General features: G+C 43.9%; 1 protein-coding gene across 2 annotated transcripts in view; it reads left to right on the top strand.

Moving 5' to 3' along the window:
• Positions 1-23,004, top strand: part of EFCC1 (EF-hand and coiled-coil domain containing 1) — a 179,259-nt gene that overhangs the window by 5,394 nt on the left and 150,861 nt on the right. For both annotated transcript variants that reach the window (XM_040359355.1, XM_040359354.1), the window contains exon 2: positions 10,765-11,165. In XM_040359355.1, coding sequence (XP_040215289.1) covers positions 10,765-11,165 — 401 coding nt within the window. The remainder of the gene's footprint in view (positions 1-10,764; positions 11,166-23,004) is intronic.

The raw sequence follows: 23,004 nt of genomic DNA, 5'->3' as shown, positions 1-23,004 counted from the left end.
CGGCTATAAGCCCCCATTCACACCTAGGCATTTTGTCGCCTGTAGTGTGACGCCGCAGCAGCCCCGAGATGCTGGAGGGATGAAAACACATTGCCCTCTATGGAGATGGTTCACATCTCCACGCCGAACGCCGTACGCCTGCCGCCTGAAAAAAAGTCCCGGACCTTTTTTTCAGGCGGCTTTCGGCGTTCGGCATAGGAGATGTAAACCATCTCCATAGAGGGGGTGAGGCTGCATTCACAATCGCGGCGTTTTGTCGCCGCGAAACGCCAAAATTTGTCGCCGCAATTCGCGGAACAAAACGCCGCGATTTTGTACGCCTAGGTGTGAATGCAGCCTTAGGTTTACCAAAACCCAAATTATGAGGTTGACCTGCACTTTCACTGTATTGTTCATTTAAAGCAGTAGTAAACCCGCTGACACTTTTTTTTTTTACTACACCTGTAAGTCAAAAGGCATAATGAGCTAGTATGCAACGCATACTATCTCATTATGAAATACTTACCTTAGAACGAGGCGTCGGTATCTCACCCGGTCCACGCGAGGCAGTGTATAAAAAAAACGCAATAAGTGTTTATTGATTGGTTTGCCCAAATGTTATAGCATCTACAAAATAGGGGATAGTTTTATAGCATTTTTTTTTATATATTTTTTTTTTTACTAGTAATGGCACACTGTGCAGGGACCGCCCTGTCTTTTCTCTGCTCTCCTCTGTGGGGGGATCGGATGAACATGGACCGTCTGTCCGTGTTCACCCAATCCGATCCGCAGACGGATAGAAGAATAGGGTTTTCCTCCGTCTGCAGAATCGAAGGATTGCGGAACCAGGTGAGATTGGGTGTCAGCGGATGTTCATCCGCTGACACCCACAATCTCAAAGGGACCAACGTATGTCCCTTTTTCATCCTACATACGGACTGCCCGTGTGAAAGAGCCATAATAGGAAAAAGTGACACCATTTGTTGTTAAAAGAACAGTGTAAAAATAAAAAATAAAAAGTAAAATAAATAAGGAAAACATTTTTAAAAATGTTTTTAACGTGCTCCATCCTGCTGAGCTCCATCCTGCCATTTTATTCTCTAGGGTGTTAGAAATAAATATATATATATATATATATATATATATATACACATATATACAATGTTTGGGGGTTCTAAGTCGTTTTCTAGCAAAAAAAACAACCTGATTTTTGTAAACTACAAGTTTGAAAAATGTGCCCGGTCTTAAAGTGGTTAAAGATGTAGGCTTTCAGCACCCTTGACATTCCTTCCTCTGGCATTAGATAATGCCTAAGGAAGCAAACTAACGGGTCCCAAAAGCTTACGGGGCAGATCCACAGAGATCTGCACCCGCGCAGCGTATCAGAGATACGCTACACCGCCGTACCTTACCTGGCTTTAGTTCGAATCCTTAAAGATTTTGCGCCGTATGTTACGGCGGCATAGTCTATCTCTGGCGGCGGAATTCAAATCGGCGATTAGGGGGCGTGTTTCATTTAAATGAAGCGCGTCCCCGCGCCGAATGAACTGCGCATGCGCCGTCCCAAAATTTCCCGCCGTGCATTGCGCTAAATGACGTCGCAAGGACGTCATTTTTTTTAACATAGACGTGAATTACGTCCATCCCGATTCACGGACGACTTACGCAAAAAAAAAAAAAAATTCAAATGAAACGCGGGAACGACGGCCATACCTAACATGGCAAGTCTAACTATACGCCGCAAAACACCAGCTTTAACTATACGCCGGAAAAAGCCGACTAGAGACGACGTAAAGGAATGCGCGGAAAACGACGTGAACGCCACCCAGCGGACGCCAAAGTACTGCATCTTAGATCCGAAGGCGTACAAAGACGTACACCTGTTGGATCTAACCCAGAAGCCGTCGTATCTTGTTTTGAGGATTCAAAACAATGATACGATGCGGGAAATTTGAAAGTACGCCGGCGTATCAGTAGATACACCGGCGTACTCGCTCTGTGGATCTGCCCCTACGTCTTTAAGGCCCCTTGCACACAGGCATTACCCCCCTCCCATTTTTAACCCATGATTACAGAATAGACTGCGATGTACCCCTTTAAGCGGCTGGATGTAAGCGGATGTGCTTATCCGGGTCCATTCAGATCTATTGGACTTAATCGAAAAAGATTGTGTCCAGGCCCACTTTTAACAACCTGACTGGATGTGGGCTGATAGAAGATATGCACATCTGCTTACATCCAACCACCCATAGGGAATCAATGTATTCACTTTTTGTCCTCTTTTGAGACGAAATAGAGGATACCCATATGAAGGGGACATAATAAAATAAGTTAGCCAATAGGGAGTCTCATTTAAACTCCAAACGTTCTACTTCTACCCAAAAGAAAAAAAAAAATGTCTTTGAAATTTGCTTTTCATGCCAACATTAACTGAAAAAAAGACATTTATTTATTTACCGGTACGTGTGCTTTAAAATTTTTGTTTAAAGAGCAGATGTGACTTTCTCACTTCCCATGCCCTGGCATAGCATGGTATCCTCTTTTGACAGAATTGAAGAGGTCATCCATTCTTCAACTGTAGCTTGAATGAGTTAAATAATATAAGTATGAGCAGTCGGTGTAATATTTTTATTTATTTCATTGATAAACCCTCAGCCTGTTGACCCCGTAATCATCACTGCTATTTAGACCTCTGTGGGTCACATCTGGTTTTAATAAACTCCTAGTGTAGGCTGATTTCAGCCCTATATAATGTGGCATTTTAGCTGCTATGGGGGCATCTAAAATGTAAGACAACAAAATGAGTTACATATGGCAGGCATTTCATAGAGAAATATGGTGTTCTTAGAGAGCAGGGGTATTAATCATAGTCAGACCTCTACCATTGTGGAAGCTTATAAAGCTGTTCACCAGATGGGAAAGTAGAATAAGAAAAAAAAAAAGAGAAAAATCAAAGGACTAGAAAAAGAATATGTCAAAAAACAAAACAAAAACAAAATGTAAAGAGAAAAAAGAAACTTTAATTTTTCCGAAGAACATATTTATGTGTATATATATATATATATATATATATATATATATATATATATATTTATATTATAATAAACCTGTTTCATTTGGTCCTTTTTGGCCATGGTAAGTATCATTAACCCCTTCAATACAGGGCTTTTATACCCACCTCCATACTGGGCCTATTCTGGCACTTCTCTCCTACATGTACAAATCATCATTCTTTTGCTAGAAAATTACTCAGAACCCCCAAACGTTATATATGTTTTTTTTAGCAGACACCCTAGGGAATAAAGTGGCGGTCATTGCTTTTTATCTTGCACGGTACTTGCGCAATAATTTTTCAAACGCGTTTTTTTGGAAACAAAAATGGTTTCATGAATTAAAAAATAACAAAACAGTAAAGTTAGAGCAATTTTTGGGTAAAATATGAAAGATGATGTTACACCGCGTAAATAGATACCTAACATGTCACGCTTTAAATTTTGCGCACACTCATGGAATAGCACCAAACTTCGTTACTTAAACGGCGTTTACATATGTGGGCGGGACTTACGTGTGCGTTCGCTTCTGAGCGGGAGCTACCAGGGACAGGGGCGTTTTAATTTTTTTTTTATTATTATTATTATTTTATTTTACTTATTTATTTATTTTCTAATTTTTTTTTTTTTTGGATCACTTTTATTCCTATTACAAGGAATGTAAACATCCCTTATAATACGAATTGTGTGTGACAGGTCCTCTTTATGGAGAGATGCGGGGTCAATAAGACCCCACATCTCTCCTCCAGGCTGGAAAGCATGAGATAGTGAAACAAAAATCACGATCTCATGCTTACTAGCCGCAATCTCGGCTTTGTTTACTTCCGGGTACCCGGGCGTGACGTCATTACATCGCGCCCGGGACTCCGACGGTCATAGAGATGACTGGTGACCATCTGGTCACCAGTCATCTCTATGCTTCCCATCCTGCGCTGGAAAATTCTTTCTCCGGGCCCCCGATGGCACAGGAGAGCCCGGAGAAGCACCGGATGGTGGCGGGAGGGGGGGGATGTCCCCTCCCGCCGCCTATAAGAACGCTCAAGTGGAACCGCTTCTATGATGTGGTGTGCAGAATCTATGGTGTGCTTAGAATATTCTATGGTGTGCAGAATCGCCGCTGGCAAACAATGATATCTGAATGATGCCTCTAGCTGCAGGCATCATTCAGATATCCCCTCACGAAGCCCAGGACGTCATATGACATCCACCCAGGATGGGAGATCCCCTCTGTGGACGTCATATGACTATGGGCCGGTAGTGAAGTGGTTAAAGTGTTTTCTTATACCTGTATAATATGTTAGGAAAATAAGTTGATCTTTCCAGAAATTATGTGCGCTGACAACTTCCTGTACTCTTTGCCTGTGCTGACTGTTATCAGTTACATTGTTCTCAGCTATGCATGAGGACTACAGAACCACTGCCCTCTATAAAATAGTGCTGCAGTGACCAATGACTGGACTACTGAAAGAGTCCCGTGTAGTCTTGAAATGTTGCATCGTGGTGTGCTCTCATTAAAGCAGAGTTCCAGCCTTTTAGTGTTTATAAAAAGTCAGCAGCTACAAAAAGTGCAGCTGCTGACTTTTATTAAAGACACTTACCTGCTCCACGGTCCAGTGATGCGGCCACCCGGAGCTCCGCTCTTCCCCCCCTCTCCGAGTGGCGCCTCCATTCATAGTGTGGGCACCCGGCCGTGACAGCTTTCGGCTTCACGGCTGGGCACTCACTGCGCATGCGCGAGTCGCGCTGCGCTCTATGAGTGGACAGGCGATCTCCTGGGACCTGTCACGTGTCCCAGGAGATCGCCTAAAGGGAGAAGCCGCCTAAGGCCTGGGCAGGAGGAGGAAGTGGGACCGAAGCCCCCCCCCCAAAAAAAATGACATGCCAAATGAGGCATGTAAGGGGGCGAGGAGTGCTTAAAGCGGAAGTTTAACTTTTGGGTGGAACTCCGCTTTAATAAAACATTGGTGTTCATTTAAGGGTTTCCTTACATTGGTGATTAGTAGAAAAGGTTACATTGGTGGTCAGTGGAAAAGTACCCCCTTACATTATGGTCAGCGAGAGATGGCCTTCTTATATCTATGTTCTGTCAGAAGATGAATGAATGCCCCTTACATTGAAGGTCAGTTGAAATAATGCTCCATTTCATTGGTGTCTTATTCTAGTGGAAAGAAAGTGGTGGTTAGTGGTAGAATACCACCCTTACAGACAACTAAAAAAAATCACTGGTGTTATGGCTGTACTAGCCCGGGAAAAATGCAGGTGCTAGCAAATGGAAGGTCAATCAGCCACTGCTGAAGGAACCCCTAGCAAACTCTGGAGAAACCCTATGGTTCCACAGACCCCAGGTTGAGAATGGCTGCCCTATAATAATGTTTTTAGGAGAAAATTGTAACCTCTATATCAGTGGTCTACAATCTGTGGCAATTGCTTTTATCTGGCCTTTGGGGCACTATTGTTTTCACAGAAACCAAAGAAGGGCACAATTCCTCCCAAAAACACCAATGATGGTGCAAAATTCCTACCAATGACATCAATGTTGGGGCACAGTTCCTCCCAATAGCACCAATGATGGGGCACAATTTCTACCCATGACATCAATAATGGGGTACTGTTCCTCCCAGTGACACCAACAGTGGGGCTCAATTACACCAATGATGGGGTACAATTCCTCCCAGTTACACCAATGATGGGGGATTTACTCCCACTGATGCTGGGACATTTTGTACTCCAAATGGCCACAGTCCAGCCCCCCCCCCCCTAAAGTCTGAAGGTCAGTAAACTGGCCCTTTCTTTAGAAAATTGGAGACCCCTGCTCTATATTTCTATGTTTCTATTGGAAATTTATATCCCTCATATTTATATGATCCTAGCGGTAAATTGTACTTAATACTCCATTATAATATCTGCCTCTTTTGGTGCGAATCAATATTTCTATACTGAACAGCTAGTTTTATTTTCTGTCTTTTTATTTCAATTAATTTTTTTTATTGAGTACCAGGACATACAATCAACGTTGGTGCGAAACATTCTCAAAATAAATGTCATACACTTTCATACACAAGTTGTAAGGAATACAAAAGCATAACATATGTCAACATGATGTTTGAAGCATGTTTTAAGATTTAGTTACTTCTATTATAAATGTAGAACAGAGTACAACATGAGAATATTATCATATTGATAACAAATGAAATTCTCTAATTCTTGAGTATGGTTCGGTCATGGTGTTATTGTTTACCATTACCTTTGCTACTTCTTGCATTCTACCCATTGGTTCCATCTGGCACACATGGTTTTGTGGTTACCTTGTGTTGATGCAAACATCATCTCATTAGTGGCGTGGGTATTAGTCGTGTCTACTATCTCTGTAATTGGAGGTGGTCTTATGCCTTGTACACACAAGCAGAATTTCTGACGGAAAAAGTCAGACGGAAGCTTTTCATCGGATATTCCGTCCGTGTGTATGCCCCATCTGACTGTTGTTCTAAATTTTTCAGATTTATCCGTTCGTCTGGATGCAATTCCGACGGACTAAAAACCATGCATGCTCAGAATCAAGTCAACGCATGCTCAGAATCAAGTCAACGCATGCTCGGAAGCATTGAACTTAATTTTTCTCGGCTCGTCAGTGTTTTGTACGTCAACCGCGTTCTTGATGGTCGGAATTTGGTGTGACCGTGTGTATGCAAGACAGCTTGAGTGGAATTCAATCTGAAAAACCGTCTGAGTTTATTCTGATGGGAAAACCGATCGTGTGTATAGGGCATCAGGTCCTTCCAGTGTTTCATAATAGACAATCTGGCGCTAAGTAGAATATGTGTAACAATGACTCTTGAAGCTGCAGGGGCAGATTCTATTCCCAAGGACAGAATCGTCATCCTAGCAGATAGAGGATCTCGTGTCCCTATAATTTGCGTTATTAGGCTGAATGTTTTGGACCAAAAGGCATGAATCGCTGGGCGTGTCCACATTATATGGTACAATGGGCCAAATTCTCAAAAAGTCTGCCTAACTTAAATTTCAGCAGTTAAGTTACACTGACTTAAAATTTTTACCTAAGTGCCCGATCTTCAAAGCACTTAGGTAGAAATTTCAGGCCGTGTAACTTAAGTGCCGCCGTCCTTAAGCGGTCCTCCTCTCCTGGGGGCGTTTAAAATTTAAATGAGGCGCGCTCCCGCGCCGGCCGTACTGCGCATGCGTGTGACGTAATTTTCCCAACGTGCAGCGCGCAAACGTAATTAACGCCGGGCGGCTTTGAGAATTTCGACGGGACACTAAAGTTGCGACGGGTGAAAAAAAAAAAGACGCGCCGGGAAAACAAATAATTATAAAAAAAAATGACAGCGTCGCTCAGCATGCATTCCTGAGAGGGAGAACTCCATGCCAATTTTCAAAGAAAAAAACGGCATGGGTTCCCCCCCAGGAGCATACCAGGCCCTTAGGTCTGGTATGGGTTGTAAGGAGACCCCCCCACGCCGAAAAATTGACGTAGGGGGTCCCCCTACAATCCATACCAGACCCGTATCCAAAGCACGCTACCCGGCCGGTCAGGAATGGGAGTGGGGACGAGCGAGCGTCCCCCCCCTCCTGAGCCGTGCCAGGCCGCATGCCCTCAACATGGGGGGGTTGGGTGCTCTGGGGCAGGGGGGCGCACTGCGGGCCCCCCCACCCCAGAGCACCCTGTTCCCATGTTGATGAGGACAGGACCTCTTCCCGACAACCCTTGCCATTGGTTGTCGGGGTCTGCGGGCGGGGGCTTATCGGAATCTGGGAGTCCCCTTTAATAAGGGGGCCCCCAGATACCGGCCCCCCACCCTAAGTGAATGGATATGGGGTACATCGTACCCCTATCCATTCACCTGGAGGCAAAAAGTAAAAGTTAGTAAACACACAACACAAGGCTTTTTAAAATAATTTATTATTCTGCTCCGGATGCCCCCCCTGTCTTCGTTATTAGCTCAATTACCAGGGGGGGCTTCTTCTTCCACTCTCCGGGGGTCTTCTCCGCTCTCCGGGGGGGGTTTCTTCTTCCGCTCTCCGGGGGGCGGCTTCTCCGGCCTCCGGGGGGCTTCTTCCATCTTCTCCCCTCTTCCGCTGTTGACTCGGCGAACCCCGGTTCTTCTGCAGCTCTCCGGTGCCTTCTTCTTCAGCGCTGGCTGCCTGCTATGTTTGTGTGTTAGCTCAATTAGTAACAGGCAGCCGGCGCGGTCTTCTGTGACGTCAGGGTCTTCTGTTCTTCTCTCTTCCGATGTTGACTCGTCGCCTGTTGTCGCTGTAATGATGGAAGCGCGCCTTGCATCACATTTATATAGGCATCACCGTCCCATCATGCTCCGGCAGGTACCCACGTGGTGGGCGCACGTGGGTAGGCACCCACCACGTGGGTACCTACCGGAGCATGATGGGACGGTGATGCCTATATAAATGGGATGCAAGGCGCGCTTCCATCATTACAGCGACAACAGGCGACGAGTCAACATCGGAAGAGAGAAGAACAGAAGACCCTGACGTCACAGAAGACCGCGCCGGCTGCCTGTTACTAATTGAGCTAACACACAAACATAGCAGGCAGCCAGCGCTGAAGAAGAAGGCACCGGAGAGCTGCAGAAGAACCGGGGTTCGCCGAGTCAACAGCGGAAGAGGGGAGAAGATGGAAGAAGCCCCCCGGAGTCCGGAGAAGCCCCCCCCGGAGAGCGGAAGAAGAAACCCCCCCCGGAGAGCGGAGAAGACCCCCGGAGAGTGGAAGAAGAAGCCCCCCCTGGTAATTGAGCTAATAACGAAGACAGGGGGGGCATCCGGAGCAGAATAATAAATTATTTTAAAAAGCCTTGTGTTGTGTGTTTACTAACTTTTACTTTTTGCCTCCAGGTGAATGGATAGGGGTACGATGTACCCCATATCCATTCACTTAGGGTGGGGGGCCGGTATCTGGGGGCCCCCTTATTAAAGGGGAGTCCCAGATTCCGATAAGCCCCCGCCCGCAGACCCCGACAACCAATGGCAAGGGTTGTCGGGAAGAGGTCCTGTCCTCATCAACATGGGGACAGGGTGCTCTGGGGTGGGGGGGCCCGCAGTGCGCCCCCCTGCCCCAGAGCACCCAACCCCCCCATGTTGAGGGCATGCGGCCTGGCACGGCTCAGGAGGGGGGGGACGCTCGCTCGTCCCCACTCCCATTCCTGACCGGCCGGGTAGCGTGCTTTGGATACGGGTCTGGTATGGATTGTAGGGGGACCCCCTACGTCAATTTTTCGTCGTGGGGGGGTCTCCTTACAACCCATACCAGACCTAAGGGCCTGGTATGCTCCTGGGGGGGAACCCATGCCGGTTTTGAATTGAAAAATTGCCGTGGAGTTCTCCCTCAGGAATGCATACCAAATGCCGTCGCTGGAACGGGCCTTTACAATGTGTGACTAACTTTCCACATTATAAAACCAGCCCTAGTTTTGCGCAGGCAAATTCGGAACTTACGCAGAAATCACAGTGCTGAAATGCTTTGAAAATCTGCTTAAGTCCTCATTTGCATACGCAAAGCTGCATTTCAATGAGAAATGCCCCCAGTGGCGGATGCGGTACTGCATCCTAAAATCTGACCGTGTAAGTGTCTTACACATGTCAGATTTTCTGCCTAACTTTGGAAAAAGCCTTTTGAGAATCGTTTCCAAAGTTAGGCACAGGGATACGCAGGCTGAACAGCAGTTAAGTCTGCGTATCTCTTTTGAGAATCAGGCCCAATGTGCCTATACATCCGCAGTTTCTCCAACAAAGTGGGGAAGTTTGAGGACTGAATTTGTAAATTCCAAAGGGTGTCAGATACCAGCGTAGCAGTATTTTATGGGTGAGTTCCCATAAGTTGGCACTCTTGGTAGCTGCATACGTGGTGTGAAGTGCTTTTTGCCATTGCTCTATGGTACAGGTGTGAAACACAAGGCCCGCGGGCCGAATCCGTCCCCCCAGGCTGTTTCATGTGGCCCTCGAGCTCCAGCCCTTCTCCGGTCCTACACCAGACCCTTAGGCCTCGTACACACGATCGGTTAACCAGAGGATAACGGTCTGATGGACCATTTTCATCGGTCTAAACCGATCGTGTGTAGGCCCCATAGGTTATTTAACCTTCGGTTAAAAAAATGCCAACTTGCTTTAAAATGTAACCGATGGATTGCTAACCGATAGGTCAAAACCGATCGTTAGTACGCACAACCATCGGTTAAAAATCCACGCATGCTCAGAATCAAGTCGACGCATGCTTGGAAGCATTGAACTTTGTTTTTTTCAGCACGTCGTTGTGTTTTACGTCACCGCGTTCCATCGGTCAGCTTCATCGGTTAACCTATGACAGCGGTCCGTCGGTCCGTTCTCATCGGATAGACTGATCGTGTGCTTGACTTTCTGCTTTCAAGCAATGCATCCAGCTTCTTCCCAGCATCAGCATAAGGAAAGGGGGGTGCACTGTGATGTAAGGGAGAGTGGGGGACTCAACTTCTGATGGTGGGGTGGCTCTTGACATCTAATGTAAAGGGGAGGGGATGCGCTGGACATCTAATCTTACAGATACAACTGGCCCTTTTGAGGGCAATCATAATGCTGATGCGCCCCACAATGAAATTGAGTTTGACACCCCTGCTCTATGGTATAAAACATGCCTATATCTTATTCCCATGCTTTAACAGTTATAAACTTTGTAAATTTGTTTTTGTTGTGTAGCATGTTGTAGAATAATATTTTATGTCTTTTATAGGTTGGCCTACGCAGAAATCTTGCTTCACAGAAAACTGAAGACATCTCAAGCATCTCCAACAGTCGGGTGTTGTCCCAAAGTTACACTGTAACAACAAGATGTGTCCAGAGAGAGATTAACCTGCTCCAGAGCTCCAGAGATGAACAGTTGGAGGAAGTGATAAAAATGAACAAAGACTTGGAAGAAGAACTGAGCAAAACTCAGAATGTCCTAATTTATTTAGAGGAATGTAACCAACGACTGATGAAAGAACAGGCGGAGACAAGAAAGAAAACAGCAGATGCCCGACAAGCATTGTTGGCATGTTATGGAAAAGTGAAGGGCTTGGAAGAAAAATCAAATGAGGTTCCTTATCTCAAGATGCGTGTAGATCAGCTGGAGACTGAACTACAACATTACAGGTAAGTGAGCCAATTTCAATAAGTATGTAATAAGTGACTCACAACATGGAATATGGTGATAAAGAACCCACCAAAGCCTTTTCCAGCCATAAGCTTTCTATATCACAGCAGTACCGCAAATAGTGCTTTTCCTGCTATTACCGAACACAAACTCAAGCTGGTAATTTTATAGGCATCAAAGAAAAGACAAAACTGCCACTGGCAAAAATCAGTAGGCTGTTCAGCACCTCAATTAAGAACTATTATTAATGATTTCTCAGTCTGTGTGCCTTTGGGAGTTAACACGTTTTCAAGCAAAGGTAAGAAATCAATAACTGTTTTATCTGCTGCAGATTCCTGCCACGGGCACGGTGACTATAAAGTTATTCTGTAAATTATAGCTATATACAAGGAGAGGTATTACATAGAAATTTGTTCTCTTTAAATAGGATTAAATCCAGCGCCTCAGAAAAAGTATCTACATACCTGTGATGTCTTTGACAGGGCACTGAGTGAAGGCAAGCTAAATCTTTTCTCACGTCCTGAGCATGGTTGCCAACCAGGGACAGAAATTTGGCCCTGGAATTCATCTAGACTAGCCCACCTTGACAGGTCTCTCCCATGGCGGCCGGACAACTCCTGCAACCCCCCCGGCCACCCAAGCCCCCTCTCCTCCTTCACTAGCCACTAGCCGTTCTACTTTATTAGAGTAGAACGGCTGGTACTGGTACTCTTATGGGCAGTACCAGTGGGGAAGCTAGACATTATTTCACCCGGGGCAAAGAATCAGTTCGGTGCCCCCCCTTATGGGACAAGATTAGGCAGAAGTGAGAAACTCCCAGGCCATAGCTGTTGAGTCAGTTGTCTGTCCCCTCCCCCATGCTCCGATGTCGCCCCCCCTGCTCCTCTGGTCCTTTGTTCCCCCCAGGTGAGCGCTGCGGTGAGGAAGAGGAGATGAGCGCTGCGGGAAGGGAGAGACAGAGGAGCGGAGGGGGGCGGCGGTCCGCTGTCACTGAAGCTGGCCCACTGAGCCATCGGCCCACTGGGAAACTCCCTGTAGTCCAAATGGCCAGTCCATCCCTGTTGCCAACCGCCAGTAAATTTCCTGACAGTTTGTAAAAATCTGTGATTTTTTTTACAACTGTTAGTAAATATCAGGGGCTGATAATTTCATGCTGTGTTGACTTTTTAAGTGTATATCAAGCCATTACTATGTTATAGGTATTGTCAGTGTTTCCATATCATGTTTATACTGTTCAAGTATTCACTGTACAGTGGAACCTCGGTTTAAGAGTAACTTTGGTTTGAGAGCGTTTTTTTTTTAAATTCTGATTTGGTTTGCGAGTGTTGACTAGCAAGATGAGTAGAATTCAAGCTAAATAGGCCTGCAGTACCTCATTTGGCCTGAGGTACCGGGGCGCAGAAGCAGAGCTGAAATTTGGCCTGCAGTACCTCATTTGGCCTGAGGTACAGGGGTGCAGGAAACGAGCCGAAGTGTCCTCTGGCTTTTTTGTCAGTTTTCGGTGCTCTCTGGCGCCCCCCCACCTCTGGACGCATTCAGTATTGCATCCCATTGAAGTCAATGCGGAACAAATTATTTTCGTTTCCATTGACTTCAATGGGAAAACTCGCTTTGATATGCGAGTACTTTAGATTACGAGCATACTCTTAAAAAAAGGGATTATGCTCATAATCCGAGGTTCAACTGTACTAGTTTTCAGTAGGAAAAGAAAAAAGAGAGTTTGGTCAGCGGGACTTTCAATGAGGCCAATCACCATGCGGAGTAAGCATGTAAGATATACAGTATTGCTTAATTGGGTTCCAACACAAAAGGGGGGAGTTAGTTCGGGACCTAGAATGAGAGATGTATAGCAAAACGCAGTCTTAGCAAAGAGCATTTTATTATGCCTTGTGATATCATGTAAAGCATACTGATTGACTAAAATTGATTCCACAAAATCGCATGTTTTCAATAGGAGTTCTCTAATTTCTCAGGTTGCCAGTAAAAAATGTGCTCCGCCAGTAAATCTTCCATGTGTTGTCAGTAAAAAATGCCGCCAGAGGTTGGAAACCCTGGTCCTGAGCAGATGTAGGATTGTGTGATTTTTCATTATCCGTCATATAGGATGACTCCTTTTATCTACCTTTTAGGGTTAAACTAAAGACAAGCACTAAATACGCAGATGAAATGCATTTACAGGGGCTGTTTACTTAACTGAAGATGTTGTATTTTTGCCCATCCAGTCCTAAAATGTACACGGCTTGGCCACATAGCATAGTCCTATAAAAACCAGAGCTTGATTTTTTTTTCTTCTACATTACTGTGATATTCACAGTTCTTGTCACTCCCTCATTCTGTAATCGAACAGTGCAAGTTGAAAAAACAGACTGATAAGCTTGTCACTCTGCTATCTTCTTCTATCAGCATGTCACCTGTAAGAATAGGAGCACTGCAACATAATGGATTGGCTATTTTTGCTGCTTCCGCCTCTCCTAGTCTAATGCCGCATACACACGATCGGTCATTCCGATGAGAACGGTCTGATGGACCGTTTTCATCAGACCATACCGATCGTGTGTAGGCCCCATCGGTTATTTATCCATAGGTTAAAAAATTTGAAACTTGTTTTAAAATTAACCGATGGATACCTAACCGATAGAAAAAAAAACGATCGTTTGTAGGCACGTCTATAGGTTTAAAATCCACACATGCTCAGAATCAAGTCAACGCATGCTTGGAAGCATTGAACTTCATTTTTTTCAGCACGTCATGTTTTACATCACCGCGTTCTGACACGATCGTTTTTTTAACCGATGGTGTGTAGGCACGACTGATCATCAGTCAGCTTCATCGATTAACTGATGGAAATCTCCATCAGACCGTTCTCATTGGATTGACCGATCGTGTGTACAGGGCATAAGATCTACCTTTAAAGTGGATGTAAACCCTCCATACACCCAGTGAGGTGAACAGCCTCAGATGATACACAGGGATGAACCAAATCTCCCTTCATAGGTTTTACATGTATATCTGCTGTCTTTACATTTATATACTGTTTAGAAAGTTCAGATTGTGTTAGTAGATTTTCTCTTTCGGTTTAACACAGAGTGTGATGTCTGGGCATACAGCCTAGATAGCTAACAATGCTGATTGGAGGAAAGGCACACACCCTCTCTCATCATAGGCAGAGACTCTCAGAGCTGTTTTATAACAGGACCAGCTACCTGCTAATCTATTTATAGCAACCTCCCCTGACAGAAATTTCAGTCTGCTTTTGCCTAAAGTGTCAGGAGTTATCAGGCTGATAAGGCTTCATTTCCATGGACGTTTTTACACCCACTTCTTTTAGCCTTTTTTACAGCTTAAAAATGCCTTTCCATGTTTAAAAAAAAGCTGGAGCTCAAAAACGCTGTGGTAGCGTTTTTGAGCGTTTTTGCGCATTTTTGAGCGTTTTTACAGCTTTAGGCTGGAGCTTCAGAACGCACTGGTCCTGTTTTTTTTTTGCAGCTTAAGAAACGTCTCAGCCATCTACAGCTCAAAAACGTCATGGTGGGCATGAGGCCATAGACTAACATGGAGAGCTGTTTTTAAGCTGCAAAAAACGCTCAGAAAAGTGGCTGTAAAAACGTCCAAAAACGTCCATGGAAATGAAGCCTGAGGCCCCGTACACACGACAGAGGAACTCGACGTGCTTGGCACGTCGAGTTCCTCGTCGAGTTTTGGGATGAAGCCGCCGAGGAGCTCGGCGGGCCGCCTTCTCCCATAGAACAACGAGAAAATAGAGAACATGTTCTCTATTTTCTCGTCGAGCTCCTCGGCGGCTCCATCGATCCAAAACTGTACAGACGACAGAGTTTCTCGGCAGAATCCGGATTTTGACAGAGTTTCTCTGTGAATTCTGCCGAGAAACTCTGTCGTGTGTACGGGGCCTAACAGTTCAGGAGAGAGCTACGAGACTTAGCTCACTGAAGAGAGATAACAAAATAATGCAGATATATGTGCCCAGCTCAAATTTCATGAATCGGGTTTACATCCACTTTAATTGCAAGTGGGTTATACCACGTCCAATTCAAGTACCTACATTACTAGCAATAAAATGTATATTTTGTAAGGTAATAACAAATACAGAGTTGCAGTTTTTAATTTTGTTGTTATGTATCTGTGTTTCAGCTTTAAAGCGATAGCTTTGTACGGACCATGATTTGGTTCATCATGCATACTTTTGTTTCCTAATTTTTATTGCTATGACAATATTATAGCTGGATTTATGTCTTTGTTATGTCTGATACAGATAGCCAGAGAAGTAACAAATTGCCACATAATATCGTCATATATAATGTTCCACCCTACAATTCATTCAGGCTGCAGTTTTTTGTGCAGCAGGTTTTCACAGCAATTGGTATGAATAATCTTATAGGTTTATCTGAATAGAGAAGGACAGGACATGAATTTAAAAGGAGGCCTGGCTTATTACTGGGAGAAATTATTGGGTCTGCCACTCAGGTCTCCTATAGATCAGAAGACATTATTTGATCCTGACAAAATGGCTCCTGATCCTGATTGACTGCTATGAGCTACAAGAAATGCTCTTGCTTTGATACATGAACCCAAAAGTCCATAAAAGATAAGCATATGTAAGGCCGCATTCACACCCGAGCGTAGCGTTTTCGGTCGTTTTTTCCGGCGTTTTGTCGCACATTTTTTCGCACGTATTAACACGTATTTGCGCGTTTGCATACAATGTTGTCCGACGTTTTTGAACTTCGTCGTTTTTAATTTTAGCCAATAGGAAAAATGCTCATCTCATTTGTTGCTATGTTTTTAGATTTATTTTTATCTTCTTCCTGGGTGAATATTCTATTTCACATAACAGATTAAAGCGACAATACGCCTGTAGAAATGCTCGTTGTCACGCTAGACGCTTGAATCAAGCGTTTCCATTAGTTTCTATGGGAATACAAACGTTCAAAAACGCCCAAATCAGCCCGATTTGCGAGATAAAAAAGGGTCCAGAACTTGTTTGGGCTTCAGGCGTTCGGCTTCAGGCGTTTTGGAGTGGAGATGTGAACGATCTCCATAGAGAATAATGTATTTTTTTCCCTCTAGCGTTTTATAGCTTCAGGCTTCAGGCTACAAAACCGTCAGGTGTGAATGCATCCTAAGGCCCCGTACACACGGTCGGTTTGGTCCGATGAGAATGAACCGAAGTTCATTTTCATCGGACCAAACCGATCGTGTGTATAGGCTATCGGTCTGTTTTCCTTCGGTCCAAAATTTTAAAACATGCTTCAAAACCGAACCGATGGACTGCTGCCCCATCGGACCAAACCGATGGTTAGTACAGAAAGCATTGGTTCAAAACCCGCGCATGCTCAGAATCAAGTCGACGCATGCTTGGAAGCATTGACGTCACCGCGTTCTGACCCGGTCGGATTTTGAACTGATGGTGTGTACACACATCAGACCATCAGGCCACTTCAGCGGTGAACCAATGAAAACGGTCCGTCGGACCATTCTCATCGGTTTTGTCCGACCGTGTGTACGGGGCTTTAGAGCCGCGTGATTCTGGCTAAAATGAGAATCCCTATATTTTTGCTTAGAATAAAGATCACGATTTTCTTATGATTCTCGCAGTGTAATATCATCTTTCACATTATACAAAAAATTGGGCTAACTTTACCATTTATTTATTTTTTAATTAAAGTGTATTTAAAAAAAAAATGCGTTTGAAAGACCACTTCGTGAATATAGTGTGACATAAAAGATTGCAACAACCGCCATTTTTTTCTTCGGGGTCTCAGCTAAATATATATATAATGTTTGGTGGTTGTAAGTAATATTTTAGCAAAAAATAATACTTGTAAGCGACAAGTGTCAGAAAAAGGATTAGGCCCCATACACACCATAGAATCTATCCGCAGATAAATCCCATCAAATGGGTTTCTGCGGATAGATTCTATGGTGTGTACACTCCGTCGGATATTTATCCGCGGATAAATCTCCCCTGGGATGGATTTCCAGCAGATGGATATTTGCTGACATGCTCAACAAATCCATCTGCTGGAATCCATTCCAACGGATGGATCCGCTCGTCTGTACAGACTTACCGGATCCATCCGTCCAAAGGGATTCCCCGCACGCGTCGTAATGATTTGACGCATGCGTGGAATTCCTTATATGACAGCGTCGCGCCCGTCGCCGCGTCATAATAGCGGCGACGGCGCGACACGTCATCGGCAGAGGATTTCAGCGCGGATTTCAATGCGATGGTGTGTACACGCCATCGCATAGAAATCTTCTGAAATCCTCGAGAGGATTTATCCGCGGATACGGTCCGCTGGACCGTATCTGCTGATAAATCCTCTCGTGTGTATGGGGCCTCAGTCTTTAATTGGTTAAACTGACCTCATTTAAAGACTGAAGCTCATCCCTTTGATTCAAGAAAGAAATGTTACTTTGTTTATACAGGTATACCCCACTTTTAAGTATGGGTAGTTATCTCCGATGTTGATAAAAACTTGTCAGGCTGCCTGGAATTTTTATTTTATTTTTCAGCTGTCAGAAGTGAGCAGAGAACTTTGCACTTGTTACATAGAATTGGTAAAATGCTGTTTTAAAGTGGAACTTCAGTAAATTGTTCATCTTTCCATCTATTAAATCTTATGCCCTTGTTTTAACTTTGGATAGTGAAAGAAAAATTCTGCCAATAAATACATCATACAGCCCACTTCCTATTGTCTGGAAAAAGCCTAGGTGTATGACATCATGCACAGCTCTCTCACTCTCTCTCTCTCTCTCGCTCTTGTGAGAATTTTCCAGGAAGGGAGGGGGGGTGAGTCATAAGGGGGCCAATGAGAGCTGCAGAGCTGGAGGTGTGCCTCTATGTGTCTGTGTAAATCCAGGAAGTGTACAGGTAGCAGCTTCAGCTGCCCACAGTTAAAATGAATGCAGCCAGACTCAGTGAAGGGAGATTTCTGCAGAATATTTGGCAAGTACAGAATATATAAAATAATATGCAAAGTGTTTGGAGGGAAGCTCCAAGATGTTTTTATTAGAATTTATGTGAGCAGACTGCAGTTCCTCTTTAAGATTGGAAGGGGGTAGAATTGTGATTTCGGTTCTTTAACGGTTAATCGAGCAGCTCTAGCATATGTTAAATAAATGGATACATATTCCAAATATTACTTAAATGGACAGAAAATGAATCAAGCACAGTTATACTTGTAATGGTAACAAAATGACAGTTTTACATGGCTTCCAGATGTCTTGGCCATGGTTTCTTCTTCCTTCATCAGTAATATACATATTTCTTGTGTATTGTTCCATGAGTTGATAGACAGAACACTTTGATGTAAACCTACTGTCATTTCGGATGCTTTTACCATCAAGGACTGTTGAACAGATCTGATTCCTGTGTACCACCTGGGACCCTTGTGTATTGCACAAAGTTAATCCCATCTGGTTTGCAATAGAAATATGTTTTATTACATCTTACATTACAATCTTTGTCTATCTCTTTAAACAGCATTCAGACATCTTTTTATTTCCATTCTATAAATATGTGAACAAATTATTTATCATCTTAAAGTGTTATTCCAGCCACCACGCCATTTCTTTCATTTTGGAAGTGAGGAATGGTTAAAACATCTAATGCCGCATACACACGGTCGTTTTATGCGATGAAAAAAAACGACATTTTTAAAAACGTCACTTTAATTGACCGTGTGTGGGGGAAAACGTCATTTTATGTCTTGTAAAAAACTATCCAAAAAAATTGAAGCATGCTTTAATTTTATGTGTCGTTTTTCAAAACGTCATTTTTTACTTCACAGAAATTGACCGTGTGTAGTAAAAAACGTCGTTTAAAACGACGTTTTTTCACCCGCGCATGCCCAGAAGCTACTTATGAAGCGAGCTTCAATGGAACAAACGTGGTGAACGTAACCTCGCTTTGCTAGAACATTGTGAGAAAAACGATGGTGTGTAGGCAACTTCGTCTTTGAAAATTGAAGTTTCAAAAACGTCATTTTTTACTTCACATAAAATGTTTTTTTTTTTCATCACATAAAGTGATGGTGTGTATGGGACATAACAAATTGTTTTTGATGTCTGTGTCCCTGTTCAGATTTCTCTTTGCCTCTTATGCTTCTATACAGGTGAAACTCGAAAAATTAGAATATCGTGCAAAAGTTTATTTATTTCACTAATGCAACTTAAAAGGTGAAACTAATATATGAGATAGACTCATTACATGGAAAGCAAGATAGTTCAAGCCGTGATTTGTCATAATCGTGACCATTATGGTTTTCAGCTCATGAAAACCCCAAATCCACAATCTCAGAAAATTAGAATATTACATGCAATCAATAAAACAAGGATTGTACATAGAACAATATCGGACCTCTGAAAAAGTAGAAGCATGCATATGCACTCAGTACTTGGTTTGGGCCCCTTTGGCAGCAATTACTGCCTCAATGCGGCGTGGCATGATCAGCCTGTGGCACTGCTGGCCAATCAAGCACAGTAATCCCACGATCATTGAACCAGGTTTCGGTGCTTTTGGCAGTGTGGGCAGGTGCCAAGTCCTGCTGGAAAATGAAGTCAGCACCCCAATAGAGCTTGTCTGTGGAAAGAAGCATGAAGTGCTCCAAAATGATAGATGGCTGTGTTGACCCGGGACTTAAAGCGGGGGTTCACCCTAAAAAAAAATTCTAACATTGTATGGAGCCGACCTATGAGACCGACAGTATGCTGTTGTTTTATTTTTTTATTTTTTTGCGTACATACCATTTTTAGGGCTATTTTCACCCCCGGCTTCCCCGCGGGAGTGGGCGTTCCTAATCACAGGCTGTGATTGACGTGCTTCTGACTGGCGCATACTGCGCATCACGAGTTGCCGAAAGAAGCCGAAGGTCGGTGCGGCTCTATACGGCGCCTGCGCACCGACGTTCGGCTTCTTTCGGCAACTCGTGACGCGCAGTATGCGCCGGTCGGAGGACTTTGTTCTTTAATTGCCATCACAATGCCCAGTGTAGTTGCCTGCCACTTGCAGCAGCTCCTGTGTAAATTGAGCCTAAATTGATTCATTCACAAATACACTGTTACATAGTTGCAATTGATAGAGTGTATTTTGTTAGTGCTTATGTGCAGACCAAAGACTTGTCCATTGATCTACACATCAGTCAAACCCCCAGCCCCCCCCCCCCCCCGTATGCTATAGTTTCACTTTAAATGTTTATAGTACATTCACTTATTTATGTATCTAAACAATGCAGACAGAGAAAGATCTTAGGCCGGCTATTGTATTCTGACAGCCGGCACCCCTGGCTATTAGAACTCCCAACCAACGAATGATTGCAGGTGTTTGGTTGCAGTCACTGTTCAAGCAACAATTTTTCTACACAGCTTAGAACTTCAGATCAAAGTTTCTTGTGACAGGTGGTGTCAGAAGGTTTGGCCATGGACCAAATGTTGGGCAATTCAACAGGAAATTACCAAAATGTGAATTTGGCCATCATTCTGGATCTTGTGCTAAGGGTTGGGGCTATGGCTGCTAGCAAAGAGCACTGTAATGTTAGATTGGACCCTTTAAAACCTCCTTAAAATAAAAATCAGTCACAAATCATTACATGTGGCGATACAGGACTATAAAGAGATCAAAACATGTGAGGCTTCAGTTGGGCTTTAAAGACACAAGTCCATCCAGTTCAACCAATAGAAGGGGAAAAAGATTAAAGAATTCTATATACACAATCCTATTTCCACAGTTGATCCAGAGGAAGGCAAAAAAACACAATAAAGAATGATCCAATTGGTTCCAGCAGGGGAAAAAATTCCTTCCTGATCCCGCAAGGGGCAATCCAATATTCCCTCAATCAACGTTACCTATAAATAGTAGTAATCAATTATATTATGTGTATCAAGGAAATAATCAAGGCCTTTCTTAAATCAATCTACTGAGCTAGTCAGAACCAGCTCTTGAGGGAGTGTATTCCGTATTGTCACAGCTCTTACTGTAAAGAAGCCTTCCTGTATTTGGAGATTACTTGGTGGATTCAGAAAGAGTTAGGCCGGCGTATCAGTAGATACGCCGACCTAACTCGGAATCTGCACCGTCCTAAGTTTAAGTGTATTCTCAAACTGAGATACACTTAAACCTATCTAAGATACGACGGCTTGCGCCGTTGTATCTTAGGGTGCAATATTTAGGCTGGCCGCTAGGTGGCGCTTCCGTTGAGGTCGGTGTAGAATATGTAAATTCATAGATACGCCGATTCACAAACGTACGTCCGCCCGTCACAGTAAAGATACGCAGTTTCCGTAAGAGATACTCCGCCTAAAGATAAACATGCCCCCTAGGTGACGTAGCCAATGTTAAGTATGGCTGTCGTTCCCGTGTCGAAATTTGAAAATTTTACGGCGTTTGCGTAAGTCGTCCGTGAATAGGGCTGGACGTAATTTACGTCCACGCCGAAACCAATAAGTCCTTGCGGCATACTTTGCCGCAATGCACACTGGGACATGTACACGGACGGTGCATGCGCCGTTCGTAAAAAACGTCAATCACGTCAGGTCACCCCCCATTAACATAAAACACGCCCCCTCAGCCTAATTTGAATTAGGCGGGCTTACGCCGGACCCATTTACGCTACGCCGCCGTAAGTTAGGAGGCAAGTACTTTGTGAATACAGTACTTGCCTATCTAACGGCGGGGGAAGCGTAAATACGATACGCTACGCCGCCTTAAAGATGCGGCGGTCTTTTTGAATCCACCTATACATGTCTATTCCTCCAGACAAAAACAGTGCCTCATTGTCCTCTCTGATGACCTAAAGTGAATTATTCAACACCAGGTAAAAAGAAAATATTATTCCAAAAGCTCTTCATCCTTAAGACTCGATTCACACCTATGCGTTTTTTGGTGCTTTTTGCAGAAACGCACTACAGTCCATTCAACATGTTTCCTATGGGACAAATTCACACCCATGCTTTTTTCAGTCGCTGCATTTTTGAAAAGGGCCAGGGACTTTTTTAAATGCAAAATGGTGCATCTTTGGTTCAATAGACTTCAATTCATAAGCTGCAGAAAAGCATGTAGTGTGTTTTTTCCCGTGATTTTCCCACGATTTTGCCACAATTTGCAGTTTGCATTTTTAAATCTGCCTAACAACAAATTGGGCAGAAAAGAAACATATCAAAAGCAAACTGAATACTGTAGGTGTGAATCAAGCCTTAACCACTTCTGCCCCGGAAGATTTGGCTGCTCAATGACCAGGCCATGTTTTACGATATGGCACTGCGTTGCTTCAACTGACAATTTTGTCGTGCGATGTTGTACCGAAACAAAATTTACGTCCTTTTTTCCCCCACAAATAGAGCTTTCTTTTGGTGGTATTTGATCACCTCTGCGGTCGGTTTTTATTTTTTGCGCTATAAACAAAAAAGTGACAATTTTGTTTAGGCCAATATGTATTCTTCTACACATTTTTGGTAAAAAAAATCGCAATAAACATATATTGATTGGTTTGCGCAAAAGTTATAGCGTCTACAAACTATGGGAAAGATTTATGGCATTTACATGGCGTTTTTCTTTTTTTCTTTTTTTTACTAGTAATGGCAGTGATCTGAGATTTTTTTTGAGAAGGGGTTAACACTAGGGGGCGATCAAAGGTTTAACTGTGTTCCCTATGGTGTGTTCTAACTGTGGGGGGTGGGACTAACTAGGAGAGATTACAGATCATGGTTTCTACTTTGTAGAAAGACGCGATCTGTCCTCTCCTTAGACAGCACAGGGATTTGTGTTTACACACACAAAGCCCAATGCTCCCGCTCGTGCACGCGATCGCGCCCGCCGTGCAG

This window comes from Rana temporaria, chromosome 7 (assembly GCF_905171775.1).
Source record: "Rana temporaria chromosome 7, aRanTem1.1, whole genome shotgun sequence".
Taxonomy (NCBI): domain Eukaryota; kingdom Metazoa; phylum Chordata; class Amphibia; order Anura; family Ranidae; genus Rana; species Rana temporaria.
This window is presented reverse-complemented; position numbering and strand designations above follow the sequence as displayed.